We start from the raw sequence: 17,099 nt of genomic DNA on the forward strand, positions 1-17,099 counted from the left end.
ATATCTCTGCTTCCTGCTAAGATCTTTATCAACAGAAAAAAAAATGTCATATCAAACTTTTCCTGGGTGGCTTTAAAAAGAAGAGGTTTCTAAATCATGCCACTAATAAGGCTTTAAAAAATGACTATAGTTAATGTAACTTAACTAATATACGGTCAAATTTATGATACTGCAGAATTGTATTTTGTAATCATTCTCCATAAGAGTCTGCAAATAATGAATATGGCCTGTCCATTTATATACTTCTGTGGCATTTTACTTAGGAGGCAAGCTATGTTAAGGCACTGAGCAGCAGTCCCCAAGGATCTGGCTTCCATCCTCCACTCAACTCTAATGTGATTTCCAGAATAATCTCTGTCTCAGTTGTGTCTATTGTAAGATGAGCAAGCTGAGCTATCTCTAAGGACTATACAGAACGAGACTTTATGACTTAGAGCATATGTTTACTTTTAAAAATCAGAGAGTTAAAATTTTTATGGCATATTGTTGGTAAAAGAAAAAAATCTGCATAGTTTGTGTAAAGGATCTTTAAACAGGTTTGGGAGTGAGGGTTAAGTGGGGGCGGGTTAGAGGCAGTTCAAACTTCTTAACACTAAGACTTAACACCAGACTGAGAACTGAAGGAAAAGTCATGACTTAATTTTCCCAAAGAAAGAATCTCTTCCTTAAACTACCAAATACTGGTTTCTCCTTTACCCTTTTTGTCTGCTTAAGGGAAAGGCATTTCATAGAATCTCTGGAATCCACAGGGTAGATGTTCCTATTTTGATCAATCAAAACTCACCTTTGACACACACACAAACACACACATTTTTATGGTTTTGTAGGTTATAAAGAACTTGAAAGGTCACACAGGTTCTCTATTGGGCTATGGGCTATAAGCAGGTTCCAGTGCAGTTCTGATCTACCCATGTATATTTATCTCTCATCACTCACACCGATCTGTAGGCATTCCTCCCCTCTGACCTTGGGACACATGCTTGAAACTCTATTGAAGAATTTGTACTACCATAGCTTATGGAATAATTCAATAGAAATATGTAAGTCTCCCACTAAATTTCAACAAATTCAGATTTCATACAAAGGCACTTACTGTGCATGTGAAATACTAAGAAAAATTTCTCAGGATGGTTTATTTTATGAGCTCACTTAAAAAAATAGAGAAGCATTGACTCAAAAATGCTTTTGTTATCCACTTTTCACACCTTAACTAGGTTCTAAGTCCTGTGAATTTTAAGATACCTGGTAAGAGGAAGACAGAATATTCCTCTCAAACAAATTATCAATAGCTTACAGAAAATTAGGCTGGACATAATTGATCACCTATTAACAATCTTTTCTTGCTTTCATGTATTAATGTTCAACAGTCAGCATTAACTCTACCACTTAAACTGTTGGAATCTTAATTTATTCATTTGCTTATTAAAGAGAAAAAATTTTTTTACAAATACTCTATGACCTCCCTGCTCTGGGGAAAGACCTAAGAGTGCGGGATCTTGCATTTACCTATTGCCAATGTCAGGTATGTTTCAGAGTAGGGTGAGCAGAACTGGCATAGAAAACTAAAAACCTGGAATAAAAAACTAAAGAATGCTTTGAGAAACCTAAAGACAACTGTGAGCCCCATGGCTGACCAATCTCAAAGCCTTAACTGAGACGCAAAGCTGACTGTCAGCCCCTTCACTCCTACCCTGTTTAGGTTAGTGGAGATTCCAGTTTGAGAAGGTAAGAATACCCTCTGACAAGTTGTCTTTATCCCCCATTACTCAAGGACTCCCCTTAATTCCAGAAGATGAAAACCAAAATTATTCATCCTCTAAACTAGGTTTATGGCTCTACTCCTAAAAAAAACAAACAAACAAACAAAAAAAACAGTACAAGTTCTTTGTAAAGGCTCAAACCAAAAAACAAAAAAATAAAAGAAAGAAAGAAAGAAGCTTCTTGATTTTAAAAAAGGGTTAAGGTAGAAGAGGAATTAGACTATTCCTTTAAAAATTCTATGGTGCTATTTTAACTTCAGCCCTTCATTATTTTAACACTGCTTTTTAAAACTATGGATAACTTTAGTGCAATTTTTAAAAGATCAAACTCATGATAATGTGTACTATGTATTATAAAATTCAAGGAAATTCCAGAGCTGGTTTATTTACAAAGTTTTCATGGGAGGGAGCATTTCGATTTCAATTTTAAGTATTACATTAAAGATTTACCATCCCTCAAGTTAGTACTGGAAAGCATATAATGCTTTTTGTGAAGGGAGCTAGGCAATGTCCAATTTGGAATTACAGTGGTCTCCTCTAGGCACAGATTTGTTAAGAATTTACCAAAGTACCAGTAACACAATTGTGTTGGCAATATAAAAATACTATTAGCTGTCTTTAAACTAAATTTACAAATTTAATGTTCAGCTCAAAAATTAGAGTTTAAGCTCTCAACATATTAGATTTGCCTATACTTCCTAAATTTTAGCTATAAAATTGTTAGTACATTCAGGTGTGATAGAGAGCCTATGTATATGAAGAGAAATAGAAAGCACAGGAACAATAAAGATAAAATCAAGGCAAAGATCCACTGGGCCATGACAAAGAAGTCCACGGTGGTGCCAGAAACTGAATATAAAAGTGTGAAGTTGAAGAGCAGTGCGCTATTCACAGTAGGTAACCACTCTTTCCTTTCTAGAACTGAACATTTTCAACAGTTTTAGAATAGCACAAGTTACTTTTTTTTTTTTTTTTTTTTTTTTTGGTTTACAAAGGAATGCATCTGCTTGAACTAATCTGATGAAAAACCATAATCCATTTCTCTCCATTAGCTTTCGACTAAATACTGAAGCTAATTTTGCTAGCTTTTTGGGGGTCTCACGGCAACATGGAATTTAAAAGAACACATTTAGTTCCACCACTTTACGCAAGACTGGGCAGTTTCAAAACATCTAAGTGCTAAGATGTTAGCATCACGCAGATACAGAAGGCTACATACATTTTCTTTACATGGCTAATTTAGACCTTTTGATTTAGAGATGCAGATAACATGGATCCAATAGAGGCAGATAGGCATACAGTTAATATGCTATCCTCAATTCCCACTGCTTCTGCTCTTAATGCACTTTCAGTCACTATTGCTTGGTACCGATAGCTTTTCAACATCCATGCGTCTCTAGTATTTAAAATAATTTCTTTGGACAACTGTGATCTGCACTAACTGACAGTTCAGGAATTCAGGGCATGACATTTGTGAATTGCACTGCTTTCAACTTAAGGGAAACATAAACATACAGTTTTAGGGTTAATTTACCTATGGTTTTGGCCAGATATATATATATTAAAGATTTTATTATTTATTTGACAGACAGTGATCATAAGTAGGCAGAGGGGCAGGCAGACAGAGAGGGGTAGGCAGGCTCCCTGCCCAGCAGAGAGCCCAATGTGGGGCTTGATCCCAGGACCCTGAGATCGTGACCTGAGCCCAAAGGCAGAGGCTTTTACCCACTGAGCCACCCAGGTGCCCCTTGACTGGATATTTTTAAGGAGGATGGGAGATGAAGAGGTGAAGGAAATTGGTGAGAAATAAGGCTTTTTATCCACTTTTCTAATTTGGTGTCCTTGACAGGATTTCATGGAGAAGGCAATCTGCTAGAGAGAAGTCGGGGGCATAAAATCCATTCCTCCAGGTCTTCATCTATGCCTGAAGAAGGGTCCCTAAACAGAAAGGCTGATGGGCTCGAAGGAAGCTATTTGCACAGAACGATGAAGGCACCGACTTTGTGCTTATGGTAAATTGAAAGGGGCCCAAATCTACTTTAACCTGCTCAATTATCACTAACCCATGTTCATCTGGTCTTAAAGTCACAAATCCCATAGCAATCAAGCTGCCTCCATTCTGTAGGTACTCAAGCTAAACACCTCTTCACGAACTCAAAATTCTGTTTACTCTCTGAAAATGGGAGAATGAGGACTTTTCCTTTCTTGATTACCTACCCAATATCAAACATAACATTTATTTTCACAGAGGCTCTGACATTTTTTAAATGCCAAAATATTACTTCCACTTACGACACATTTTAAAAATCCGAATTAAGATTTGGGATGAAATGCTTTTAATTTGGTTCCTACAGCTCTTGGATTGTGTTAAAATCCAGGCTGGCATAGTTTCACACAGGAGAGTAGCTGTGGAAGGAAGCATGTCCACAAAGAACCTGCTGACTAGTGACAGGGGACTGGGAGGAAGTCCTGGCTTCAAGTCCTTTATCACTAACTGATTCTGGGGCTTTGGGCCCCTCAAATTTCATCTTTAAATTGACAGTCTTAAATGACTTTAGAGGTCCCCCTCAGCTTTAAGCCAGTTAAGCAGCCATACGGCCATATGCTACAGGTGCTAACTGAAAATTACGAGAAATAAACTATGAAAGACTTATCAAAGTCCATGTTTGTCTTAGATTAAGTTTGTCGTCTTTGTGCTGCTGTGGAGGCAAACCTGTTGCGTCACATAAAATACTCTTTTTCTGACTACACTAGAAATGCAAGAGACAATCGGCTGGCTTTTTAAATTTTTCATTTTTTAAAATGTAAGCAACAGTGTGCCCCCAAGATAGGAAGTTCTCGGGTTTTACCTCTCTAATCTGTAAGTACACACAGGATGCCACCTGGAACGTTCAGCCACATGACTGACACGCCCTGGCTGTTAGAACCTTTGGATCCTCTGTGATCAATACTTTGCCTTTACATCCAGCCTTCATTTCCAGCCCAGTCCAAGCTTCAGTAGGGGGCTGTTTAGGACCCTCATTGTCAATGTTCTCAGGGACGATTAACCCGTACAGGCCAGTGAAAGAGGAGGTTTGCACACCACCCCACCTGCCCATGTACTTAATACCTATCTCCTGTGGTTTATGCTTACCAGAGCACGCAAATTAAAAGCAACGGGATCCAACCTCAGATCTTAATTGGCTACATCTACTGTGATAGTAAAAAAAAAAAAAAAAAAAAAAAGAAAGAGCCTTTCAGATTGCACCTGGTGGAAGAGGAAAAGCTCTCTGCCCCTTTACACTGTAATGTTAGTCTTTAGAGTTTCAAAGGTTTGTCTTTTTCTCCCAGAAGAAGGCTGCCGGGAGGGAGGGGTTTCCAGTACGGCGCACTCACGCACTCACCTCTTTGATCTTTGCCCTCTTCTCACGGATGGCGGCATCGGCCGGCTCCCTGCCAACCGCCCCGATTGGGGGCACGAAGTCCACCGGGGGCAGCCTCCTGAAGACCGCCTTGTCACGCAGCTGGTCCTGGGCCACCTTCTCCTTCTCCAGCAGGATGTCTCTTTGGATCTCCTCGGGCAGCTTCTGCAGGGTCTCCTTGGCTTCCCTGAGAGCCCGCTCGTGGTTTTCGCGGATCCTGGCCAAGTTGTCCTCCAGCGCGGCCGCCGGGTCCCCGGGCGCGCCCTCCTCGCCGCGCCTGGCTCGCCCATCTGCCGCGTCCTCGGCGCGCGCCCCGGGCCCGGGTTTATGGTCGGCGGCCGACTGCAGGGCGGGGCTGGAGTGGAACAGGACCCCGCTGAGCAGCTTGGAGGAGTCGGGCAGGAAGAAGATCGCCCCGAAGCAGAGCGTGATGAAGGCGCTGAACACCAACAGCAGCACGAACTTCTCTGTCAGGCGGAAGGCGGCGGGGCCGGATCCCTTCCTGCTGCCGCTGCCACCGCCGCCGAGCCCCCCGCCCAGGCCGCCGCCCAGGCCGCCGCCCGCCGGGCTGCTGAAGAGTGGCAACAGGCCCCCCACCGGCATCCCTCCAGCCGCGGCGGCCGCTGGGGTGCCCGCTGTCCAGTGGCCCTGCGCCGCGCCGCTCAGCAGCCAAACTTCGCCGCCGCCCGGCGTCAGCGGCTGCGGGCCTGGGTCCTGCGCATCCAGGCCGCCCGAGCCCCTGGGCTGGGCTGCAGGTATGCCCTGCGGAAACAACTCTTCTGTGGGTCTTCTCCCACGGGCAGTTCCTTTGGCAAACAAGCACGCGCGACAAACCGCTGGCCGCAGCCCCTGCGGGGAGAGAAACAGTAAAATGTAGTAATTACGATGATGGTGATAAAGTTTCCAGCGGGTCTCCGCCCTCCGACGGCCGTGCTAGCCACCGGGACAGCCCCCCAAGCGCGGAGTCGGGAGTCTGGCTCCGGGCACCGCCCTCGGAGCTCACTCTTTGGACTTGGGGTGAAGTTTTCTAGTCCCAGAGGACGGGGTGTCCTGAGCACACCTGGAGCAGGGCCGCGTGCGGGCACCTCGTGGAGAGGGCAACGCACCTCTGGGGCAGGAGGGACGCAGCGCGGGTCGGGGGGGCTAGTCAACTTCGCCAGCTCCCCATCTCGGAGCTGGGACTAGCTGCTACTGCTTCCCAGGGGGCGGCTGAGCGCGCAGACCGGCAGCCCCGCAGCCCTGGTCGCCGCTCCACTGGGCTAGCGCGCCGACCCGCGGGCGAGTAGGAGCGAGCAGGACAGCACGCCGCCCTCCTCCGCGGCCCCGAGAGCACTAATACCACTGCCGGTCTCCGGGCGTTCGGAAACGAGGGCGGTGACGCGTCCGGAGAGTGATGGCGTGGCCGGGCCAATCACGCCCCGCTCAGAGACCCGCGGGGGCGGAGCCGAGGCGGGGAGGGGGCCGCGCGGGGCGGGGAGTTTACGGGAAGCGCAACCTCGCGGGGGCCCGGCCGGGGGCGGGGAGGTCGCGGTCTGGGAGGCTGGAGGCCGGCGGGAGCGGCGGTATGGAGACCGTCCAGACCCGCGCCGGAGGCCCAGGTCGCGAGGAGGCGGGTTGGGTTCGGGGTCCGGGAGTGTACCCTGCGCGGTCCGCGTGCCCGGGTTGCAGGGGCTCGTTGGCCTTGAGTGGCTGGGAAGGCGCCCGGACTGACGCAGGACCTCCCTGCCGCCCCCTGGGACTCGTTCCCCAGGCCGTGAGAGGCCCGCTCCGGGGGGTCCCGCGAAGGGCAGGTCTCGCTGAGAATCGTCCGACGCTGGGTCGTTCTGAACGGGTCTTTTCTCCAGTTCCCTCTTTCTACCCAAGACGGGGATTCCCCCGGTGCCTCGTAGCAGTCCAACCAAAAGTCCCCCGTAGAGATGCTGCGATGGGAAAGCATTTGAGCTCTTGAGTCTAACATCCTTTTACGTCCTAAGATACTCTTCGTTTTGTGGTTGCTTAGGATGCTTCTTCCTCTGCATCCTTTCCCCACCCACTTGAAGAAAAAAAGTTGTGTACCTCCCCCACCCACTCCCACTTTCAAAATTCATTTATCTCATAGAAGTTGGTCAAATTTGCCATTTAAAGAAGACAGTTTTATGCCATAGCTTCAAGTAATAAATTTGAACACTGTTGAAATTAAGTCTTAGATGCAATCACTTCCAGGGAAATAAGGACTTGGTCCAACAGAGATTGTTTTCAAGACAGCATTATTTTACAAAATGTGTTTGTAATTTCCCTGTTGCTCTGGGGCGGGGGGGGGGCGGGGAGAAAGAAAGAAAGAGAGGAAGGAAGGAAGGAAGAAAAAAAAAAAAAGAAAAAAAGGGGGGTTATCAGAGAGTAAAAGTTGACTACTGAATTCTTATTTCTGAAAGCTAGTTTGTAGCAGCCTTATCCTATGCCTCCCCCATCTCTGGAAATGTGATTTTAACTCTGCGTCTGCTTGTCATTTTAAAACTAAGGAAACAGCTGGCAGTTTACAGGAAGGTGCCTACAATACGGTTGTTTCAGGCGTAGACTCTATGAGAAAATACAAAACTAAATAAAAAATCCTTATTACAGTTTTCATTTAGCTGTTCATTTAAACCATCATTATTTGTTGTATATTTGTTTTGTATAAAATGAGTCATACCCCCAACCTTTCTGTTAATAGGAAATTGTTGTTTGATAAAACTGACCTTATGGCTTGGTTGTTCTGATAACTGCTATGAAATTCTATGTCCAGAAGAGTGCAGCATATCCAAGCAGGGTAACAAAGTTTAGAAGGATGGAAAAAAAACAACGAATTTTTTAAAGTTAAATGATGGAAGTTTTTATTTCAAACTACACTTGCAAGTTGTGGATAAGCTGAAAAGTTTGAATCAGTGTGAAATAATATTGTTTATTTTCAACAGCTTTAAAATTCAGTTACCTCATGGATAGAGAGGTAATAATCAGGGTTAACACCCTAAAAGATAATTCCTTTATGATCTTTTCCTGATGATTTATTATTTTAATTATTATGTTTTAGGAATGGAATTATCTCTTATAGCCACACAAATATTTAGAAACTTTAGTTTAAAAATGGTATACTAAGTATTCCAGAAAGGCAATAAAAACTACTTTTAAGTGTATGATAAAATGGTGATTTTAAAAAAAAGGGTTGTAGACCTAATTCTACTTCTGGTGCTCTTTAATTTTGATACAAAACCAGTTTGGACATTTAACCTATTGCTTGTAGTGGAAATATTCCAAATTTAGCATATGGTCTTAAAGATGACTTTTTTTTCCTAAAAACTTCAAATTTGATTTATCTATATTGTGTTTACATCTTTTAAAGTGACTGCCCTGTTTATTTCTGTTCCCCTTTATGAAGGTTACTTTAAGATCGCTTTATTAATACCTGTATTTCTTATAAAACAGATTTATTATGAGTGAAGCCTGGCTTTAATGATTTGTTAAACAAGAAAATAGCATGGGTGGTTGATTATAGGATACGTTTTAAATGGGGCCAGTCTGTCTTAGGTAGGATGAGAAATATGTGGGAGTGCTCATATCTGGGCTATAGCAAGTAAAAAAAAAAAAAAATCATAGAGAAGGTATTTGAAGGAACATACTAACTAAATCAACCACGCAAAAACTTTTAAAATAACCACACAACGCTCTGTATATTCATGGTAAAGGAAGAATATTGGATGGTTAGTAAATTAGAAATTGCATTTTGTTGAAGCAAAATCTGACACTTTGCCTTGATTTCAATACTGTAAGCACTTCTCATTTCACAGTTGGAAAAACAATGTTTTATATCTTGAGATAAATTAAAAATATGGGGGATGGTCCTGATCTCCAAATAATAAAACCATGACCCTGTCCCATAAATCCATACTCACCCACCACACCTACATGAATATATGTCATGATCTTTGTGAATACAGTGGTTGTGACAAAGTTGCTGTTTTTTCTTGATGAATAGTCTAGTGCAAACTTAGCAACCTTAATAATTCTGTGTGGCTTTTCTGTTTAAATACTTGCTGTGTTTTCTGTTTTGGCCAGCTAGTTCTGAAGTATGACTTCCTTGTACCTTTTGCAAATTTGTCTACAAACCTAATTCTTATTTTTTCCTTTTCCAATGCTTAGATCTGTATCTTTTTCTCATAATTTGTAAATTTTTGTGTTTCAAGATAAAACCTTTAGAATCAAGTAATTTTTTAAAAACTGATTTTGGTTAGTGATATCCCCCCAAGGTGCAAAGAAATCCCCAAATTATTTGGCTGCTTGGATTTCTGTGCTTTTAAAATAATATCTAGCAAAGGGTATGTTTACCTTTTATATTAACATGCCAAAAACTAAATATAGTAATAATTATAAACAGAGTTGGGGGGGAGTGACAATGTTTTTATAAAAACTATGGTGAATGACTATTTTATAAAGTTGTAAATTCCAAAAAATTAAAGTGCAAAAATATTTTTTAATATTTTTGTTTATCTAGAATTTATCTATTATTTCTTAATATTTTATTTATCTAAAAGGTACTAGGTAGAAGTTTATGGAAGAATCCTTTTGAGAATTTGTCTTTGATTTAAAAATAAAAAGTAATATAACAAAAGAAATACACTTACATATGTGTGTAAGAGTTAACTACTGAAATTGTCCAACACATTAGATTTCTGATAAAATTTTCCTGTTGCTGGTTTTCTACTTGTCTTCAAATTTCAGGTCAGAATAGGTTTTGACCTTTATTTTTTAAAAATATAATATATAATATATATATAATATATATATAATATATGAACTATTTCCAATAGTTCATTGGAACATTAATCATGAATTTTCAATACTTCATTGGGCAACTCTGAATTTTACATGAAGTTTATTAAGATAAGAATTAACCAAGTTACAAAACAAATGTTAGTAATATTTGTGGTCATTTGAGGAGCTACAGTTACAGCTCTGGTTCTATTTCTCCCACTCCTCAATTTACTTTGGAACTTGCTGTATAATAGATTATTTTTATAAGGACTCCAATCACCTTTGTGTATGTGTGGAAGGGGGTGGTAAGAGGCTGAATCAATGAGACCCCTCTGTCCCTGCAGGCTCCTGTTGAAACATCTGTTTTTGTTTTGAACACTCATTTCATAAATATTAGCAGTCCCCAACTTAAAAACATTGTGTTCCACCAAGTATTTGTACATTAGCTCTTTGGAACTTTCAGAGTGCCTCATTCCATAGAAAGAAAGTTGTAAATGGGGCTGTGGGTTGTAGTCTACTCTACAAAGATCCAAAACTCTAGGGAAAGAAGGAAGAAAAACACTGTTGCAATGTTAGTAATCAAATTAGAAAATGTTTTATTTATCTTGAATGTTGGAGCCTGAGAACAAACATTTATTTGAAAGAAAAGGAGATAGAATGATTTTTTCAGAAGGATTCTAAGCCTACTTTCAAGGTCGGAAAGTTAAGTTTATGGAAGTTCTTAGGTAGAGTTTTCTTTCATTACATAAAGTTTTCTTCTGGTTTTAAGACTTACAAGAACTACTTTTATGATGTTTTTGTTTTTGTTTTGTTTTGACGTGATTAACAAAAGGACTGAAAAAGATAAGTTGGAGAGTTTTCTGAGTTAAATAGGCAAAAGTTTGATTGAGAGAGTGATTTATTATAGAGGACATGCCTGTCCTTGGCTGTGTGACCATGTGTGATAAGTTACCTATCTTCTACATGTCTCATTCTTCATCGGTAACATTGCTATGGCTCTTAGATTAAATGATATAACTAATCTATATCATTTTGTGATATATGTATCTTAGTAATTTGTAGAAATTGGCACAATAGGCATTTGAGAAATTTAATTCAATTTTTCTCTTTCCTTATAAAAGAAAGTAATGTCTGGGGTACTCACAAACAGAGGATTCTTAAAAGGAAGAGATGGAAAAGTGTGCTAAGCAAGAATTTTAGGATTATGTAGTTCTTCACATGGTTGTCACTTTTCAACTTCTGTCATCTATTTAAGTAACATCGATTAGAGGCATTGGGGAAATGGCCTCAGGTTTGGTAGGCAGTGGGTCCTACAAGTGTCTCCACTCTTTATATAAATGGGACAAAAACTTTGCCAACTAACCAACTTTATAGTTCTTTATGCCTTTAGACAATGTGAATGATGGCAAAGTCTCCAAGTGAGGAGAATGATATTACTGTTCAGTGTTTGAAGAATCAGGAAACCAAAGATTCAGGGCAAAAAAACTGGGCTTAGAATGTCAACGATGACCTTTAGGAGCCCTTATATCTGAAATGTTTGAATTTTATGACTTGAGGTGAGTATATTATTTCAACTGAGTGAAATGAAAAGAAAAAGTTTCTTTCTCTGACCAGAGAAAAATATAAAATGTTTTCTTAGTTTAAATTCTTTAGATACATTTTTAAAAGAAATCACTTTTTCTTCAAAAAGTTTCCTTCTTCATTCTCTGTCCCATAAAAGATCATAAACTTTTCCAGAAAAACCAAATAAACTTAGAAAAATTATAAGACATTATTCTGCCTAACTGAAAGTTTTTTCATGAAGTAAAATGAAATGAAACCGCATGTGCCTGTTCCTGTTTTGAAGGAATGATCTACAACTATGGCTTCCCAATTTCATTGCGAAATAATTGCACTATTTGTACTACATATTCAGACCTTCATGTTGTCCTTCAAGGCAGAACTTTGTCTTAGCCCTGGGTTTCTGTAAATGGATAGGAATTCACCTATGGTTCTTTGTCCATTGAACTTATTTTTCAAGTTCACTTGGAACACTCGTCTGCAATATATAGATTCATTATGGGCTAAGGTAAAAGCAGATCTGTGTTGCAGGTTGAACAAATTGCATCTACTGAATGTGTAATTGGTAGTTTATTTGTTTAGTACAATTAAAACTGGTCGTGACTATGGGAATGAGAGGGACATGTTGAAATTAACATAAGAAAAGGGAAGGGAAGTATTCCAAACCAGTGATCCATATATCTATTAGACTTAATGGTCTGGAACTGGCAGATAGGGTTTTTACAAATTACTAAACTTAAAATGTGTTGAGTTTGAGATGCTTCATCTCACTCTCGCTCATAGATTATAAATAGTTTTTGAACATCCATTGAGATTAAGTTTTCCAGTTTCTCCCAAATATTAAATGGATATAGGCCTTCCACTGTATAATACTATCATAACTTGAACAGTAATGAAGAAAAGAAATATCAAATGCTTAAACTTGCCATCCATTTTATAGTCTTTATTTTTGCCAGTTTCAGCAAATACCAATTTATAGGTAATCTGTTTCACTTAGAACCTCATCCAGTGTCTTCCCCAACCCCACTTCAAATTATTTCAAAGCAAACTATAGTTGGTCATTTCATTCATATTTCTTAAAAATTAAGCATTATCATCAAACCCAAGATTACTCCTTAAAATAAAAAATCCAGTTGGCTCATTTAAAATCAAAGTCTTTCACTACATTCCATGTGGTTGCTCTTTTTGTTAATTTCTTTAAGTCTTTAAACATACCTTACCATGAAGACAGAACATGCACTCTTTTGACAGATTGAATGTGTAGTGTATAAGAAAAATCAAGATTGAATGTTGTATTTTGCCTGAGAAATTGGAAGGTTGGAGTTTCCTTCAAGTGAGATATGGAAAATTGTTGGAAGTGGGGGTGAGGGAGGGGAACCCTGCTAAGTTACTCTAGCAGGATAACATATTTAAAACATGGCACATGGGGGTGCCTGGGTGGCTCAGTGGGTTAAGCCGCTGCCTTCGGCTCAGGTCATGATCTCAGGGTCCTGGGATCAAGTCCCGCATCGGGCTCTCTGCTCAGCAGGGAGCCTGCTTCCCCCTCTCTCTCTCTGCCTGCCTCTCTGTCTACTGTGATCTCTCTCTGTCAAATAAATAAATAAAATCTTTAAAAAAAAAAACATGGCACATGGAATTAGGAAATTATGGAAAGTTTATCAGTTTCTAAAAATATCAAGGACTAGCATATGGGCTGAGCTAGGGTAGGGTAGGGTGGAAAGTAAGATTAAGAGGATCTTGGACACAACCACCATGTTTATCCTAAACACAAATTAAACTTACTGAGGCTTATCACTTTGTTCCACTCCTCAGCTGCTTTTTCACAAAAAGTTACTGGTATCCAGAGAAGTGACTCAAGAACACGGACCTCACAAATATTCAAATCCATGCCTCTGCAAAGTTAGACACCTTCAGGACTGCCCCCAAAGTTCTACATCCAATGGTGAACAGCCACATAGTGTGGCCTGTTGCTCATAACATATTCCTCTTGCTGAAATACCCTAATAGTCCTTCAAAGCAAAATAAAACAAACAAACAAAAACCCAAAAACAAACAAAACAAAAACAAAACAACAACAACAAAAAAAAACCACAAGGAAAAAAAAACAACCACTTCTCCGATGAAGCTTTACTAGAAAAAACTCCTGTTCTATTCTTTCTGTTACTGCTCTTGGCACACTGCAATTTACTTCTGAATGGTTTACTTGCCAAATAGTTGGAAAGAATATTGGTTTAAGAAAAAGCCCCAAATCAATAAATCTATTATTGCATCTTTAAAATATCCCAAATAAGTCTGAAAAATCACCCGGCATCTTGCTGTTTCCATACCTGGACAACTTAGATCTTATTCCTCAGCCTGTTGAACTGTTCATTTTTCAGAAACATAGACACTATCCAATATTTTTCTGATATCCTTGTTTTTCACTGTTGTGGCTTGCTGAATCAAAGCAGTTGAGTTTGATACAAGTTCAATGTCATTTTCCTTCAAGCATTAACTCATCTTTCTGGGCTTGAGATACTGAACAAGCAACACCTGGCCTCATCCAAATCCTGTGGATATATTTTTCACCCAAGAAATTTTGGATTGCAACAAGAGAACCATTCTCCTGAATAACAACATTGATGCAGAAGTGAGCACACACAAAACTCATCTTGTAATGGAAGCCGGGTGTAACACCCTTGACCATCTTCTGTATATGACTACAGATAGTTCAAACAGTAGCCAGGTCTTTTCTATATTCCACATTTGTCAACTTGGAGCCTCTTCTTTACCTTTCCCAGGAGACTGGATTCTACATTTATGTGACTGCAGTCCCTTTGCAAAGTTTCTCCAGGGGCCCTTCACAATAACAGTGCATCCCTTCAGAGTGATGTCAACATTTTCTGGAATGTCAATAGTCTAACTGCTGAGAATGGTCTTTATTCTCACAGTAGATGAGACCAAGAGAGCCCATTTTATATTCTTAATATTGAAATCCACATATATATCTATCTATCAAGAATTTAATTTCAATATTCTTAAAAGTAGGTAGACATTATAAGGAACTTAGTTTACTTAAGTAATGCTAGAGCTAATTTCTTTTATTCCATAGGTGTTCATAAGGTAGAATAAATTTCTTTAAGAAGAAAGTTAGGAAATGTAAATTTCTGAAACTTTTCAATTAACTAATAGGCTATATATAATGTTCCATTAGGTATATTTTATCAATTATAGGTAGCATCATCATTTCCCTCTCCTTGAAAAAGTGTTTTAAATTCACATACATGGCTGAGGTGGGGGGGGGGATGTAAAATGGGGCAGTTGCTTTGGAAAATAGTCTGGAAGTCGTTTAAAAGGGTAAATACAGAGTTACCAACAATTCCAGTGCTAAGTATATACCCAAGAGAAGTGAAAATATCTGTGTACATGAAAATCTGTCTGTGACTGTTCATAATAGCACTACCCATAATACATAGCAGCATTATTTATAATAGTAAAGGATGGAAGCAACATGAATGTCCATCAACTGATAAATATGGTATATCCATATAATGAACTATGATTTAGCAATAAAAAAGAATGAAGTACTGACACAAAATGAAACATGGAAGAACCTTGAAAATTTTATGCTAAGTTAAAGACTGCAGTCACAAAAGACCACATATGCTATGGTTCCATTTATAGAAATGTCTAGAATAGGTAATCTATAGGGAAAGAAAGTAAATTAGTGATTGCCTTGAGCTAAGGTCCTGGGGAGTGGAAGGTCACCACTAAAGGGTGCAAGATTTCTTTTGGGGGATGATAAAAATGCTCTAAAATTAATTACCATGACAGTCGCATGGCTCTGTGAATATGTTAAAAGATATTGAATTGTATGTTCTAATTGGGTGACTTTTATGGTATGTGAGTTATATTTGAATAAAGTTGTTATAGAAAGAATGTTTTCCTTTCAGAACAAGCTTGCAAAAGATCTTTTTCTAGAACCATGGAATGCCTTAAGCAGAATAAATAAATAAAATTAATTAAATAAATAAATAATAAAACAAATGAAGTTGACCATACTAAATAGTATTGTTAAATATTGAAGTTTGAAAAGTAGTAAGTAGAGAGTATAAAGTCAAGAAGCATTTTTAAGACCACAGAGGAAAATGCTACAGTTTCTCAGCTTGAGACACACATACTTTTATAGTCAAACCAAGGGAATGTTTTTAAGTTATGAATCACTTCTATACTCCACACTCTTTCCTATTAAGTAAAACGTAGACAAGGAATAACATTCATATTTTTTGATGTGTGGAAAATTACTATTAAGTTAACTGTGCCTCACGGCACTGTAGTGAGCAAAATGTTTCCAAGAGAAGTTAACTGGCTCAGAGTAGGCAGCTTAAATGAAGCAAAATGATGCAGGAGCAACAGAGTTAGATTAAGAATCAGAAGACCTATTTTTTTTTTTAAAGATTTTATTTATTTATTTGACAGAGAGAAATCACAAGTAGGCAGAGAGGCAGGCAGAGAGAGAGAGGAGGAAGCAGGCTCCCCGCTGAGCAGAGAGCCAGATGCGGGACTCAATCCCAGGACCCCGAGATCATGACCCGAGCCGAAGGCAGCGGCTTAACCCAGGCGCCCAGAAGACCTATTTTTAAAACTAGATCTCATTTCTGTGGATTATTTAAACATTTAGCCTCAATTTCTTCTATAAAATTGTGAGAACTCCTAATTGAAAGGGTTGTTGTGAAGATCAAATTATATATTGCATGCATATCAGAAAAAATATATTGTATGCATATAGAAAACTATAAGGTATTATAACAACTGTTAATAATAATATTAATTATTATGTCATATTAGTTAAATATCTGTTATGATCAATTCAATATTAAATTATATGAATTAAATAAAACATTATATGTAGTAAAATAATATTGTTAATATAGTAGTATTATTTATTAATGTTAGTTATTATTAAATACTTAGAGAACCTAGTATCAGAATTCTAGCACAATAATCACTGGGAAGACCAGAGAGATAAAATTTGTATCTATTCTATCTACCTACCTGTCATCACTAATATCTAAATGAAAAGATATTTTGAAGAATTGACTATTCTATTTTGTAAAGGAATTATGGATATTTAATAGGACGTATTATCAAATTAATAGCAAAATCTATATATGACTCCTCCATGTTCAGTTAATCCTACCAAAATAAAAACCATTATCCTGGATGCCTTCAAGAAATAATAAAAACCAGGAAATCCTGAGAAATTTTTTATTTTTTCTCACTTCTTCTGGTATTCATACTCCCATGAAACTTATATTTTTCCTCTTAAATTGCTTTTTCCTTTTGTATTTGTAAAATTTTGTATTCTTATCACAAATATAATACATATTTACTGTACAAAATTCAGGAGATATAGACCAACAAAAAGAAGAAAACTGAAAATTCTTATAGTAACAGTGTGTTTGTATATAGCTCACAAGATAGCAGAATTGTGCTCTCTCTTTCAGTATGTCAGTATGTTCAAACAAGCTTTTTTTTTTTTTTTTCCTGTTTTGCCTCCCTTCTCCTCTGTCCTGCCTTTAAAAACTGTATTTATGGTGAGTAATATCTGTCTTTCCCACTTGACCTTGAGGGC

At 38.9% G+C, this 17,099-nt stretch overlaps 2 protein-coding genes and 1 pseudogene across 2 annotated transcripts in view; all 3 read right to left on the reverse strand.

The window, feature by feature from the left end:
- Positions 1–5,850, reverse strand: part of MAN1A1 (mannosidase alpha class 1A member 1) — a 166,509-nt gene extending 160,659 nt beyond the window's left edge. The window contains exon 1 of the mRNA XM_059400633.1: positions 5,144–5,850. Within this exon, the coding sequence (XP_059256616.1) occupies positions 5,144–5,764 (621 nt within the window). The 5' untranslated portion in view covers positions 5,765–5,850. The remainder of the gene's footprint in view (positions 1–5,143) is intronic.
- A 73-nt stretch (positions 5,851–5,923) lies between these two features.
- Positions 5,924–13,373, reverse strand: LOC132018650 (collagen alpha-1(III) chain-like). The gene is made up of 4 exons (XM_059401566.1): positions 13,268–13,373; positions 11,843–11,988; positions 6,222–7,119; positions 5,924–6,010 (listed from the first exon to the last, which is right to left on the reverse strand). The coding sequence occupies exons 1-3, from the start codon at positions 13,371–13,373 to the stop codon at positions 6,421–6,423; spliced, it is 951 nt and encodes a 316-aa protein (XP_059257549.1). The 3' UTR covers positions 5,924–6,010; positions 6,222–6,420.
- A 455-nt stretch (positions 13,374–13,828) lies between these two features.
- LOC132018651 (large ribosomal subunit protein uL6-like) overlaps positions 13,829–17,099 on the reverse strand; it is a 39,983-nt pseudogene continuing 36,712 nt past the window's right edge.

Source organism: Mustela nigripes, chromosome 5, assembly GCF_022355385.1.
Source record: "Mustela nigripes isolate SB6536 chromosome 5, MUSNIG.SB6536, whole genome shotgun sequence".
Lineage (NCBI taxonomy): Eukaryota > Metazoa > Chordata > Mammalia > Carnivora > Mustelidae > Mustela > Mustela nigripes.

Excerpts from the sequence above, each read along its gene's own strand:
- LOC132018650 (XM_059401566.1), bottom strand. The coding sequence starts at position 13,373 with ATGGATTTGAATATTTGTGAGGTCCGTGTTCTTGAGTCACTTCTCTGG. Across the intron at positions 11,989-13,267 it reads GAACAAAGTGATAAGCCTCA|CCCATAATGAATCTATATAT; the intron begins GTAAGTTTAATT and ends CTTTTACCTTAG. Across the intron at positions 7,120-11,842 it reads CCTTGAAGGACAACATGAAG|GATGTTAGACTCAAGAGCTC; the intron begins GTCTGAATATGT and ends AGGACGTAAAAG.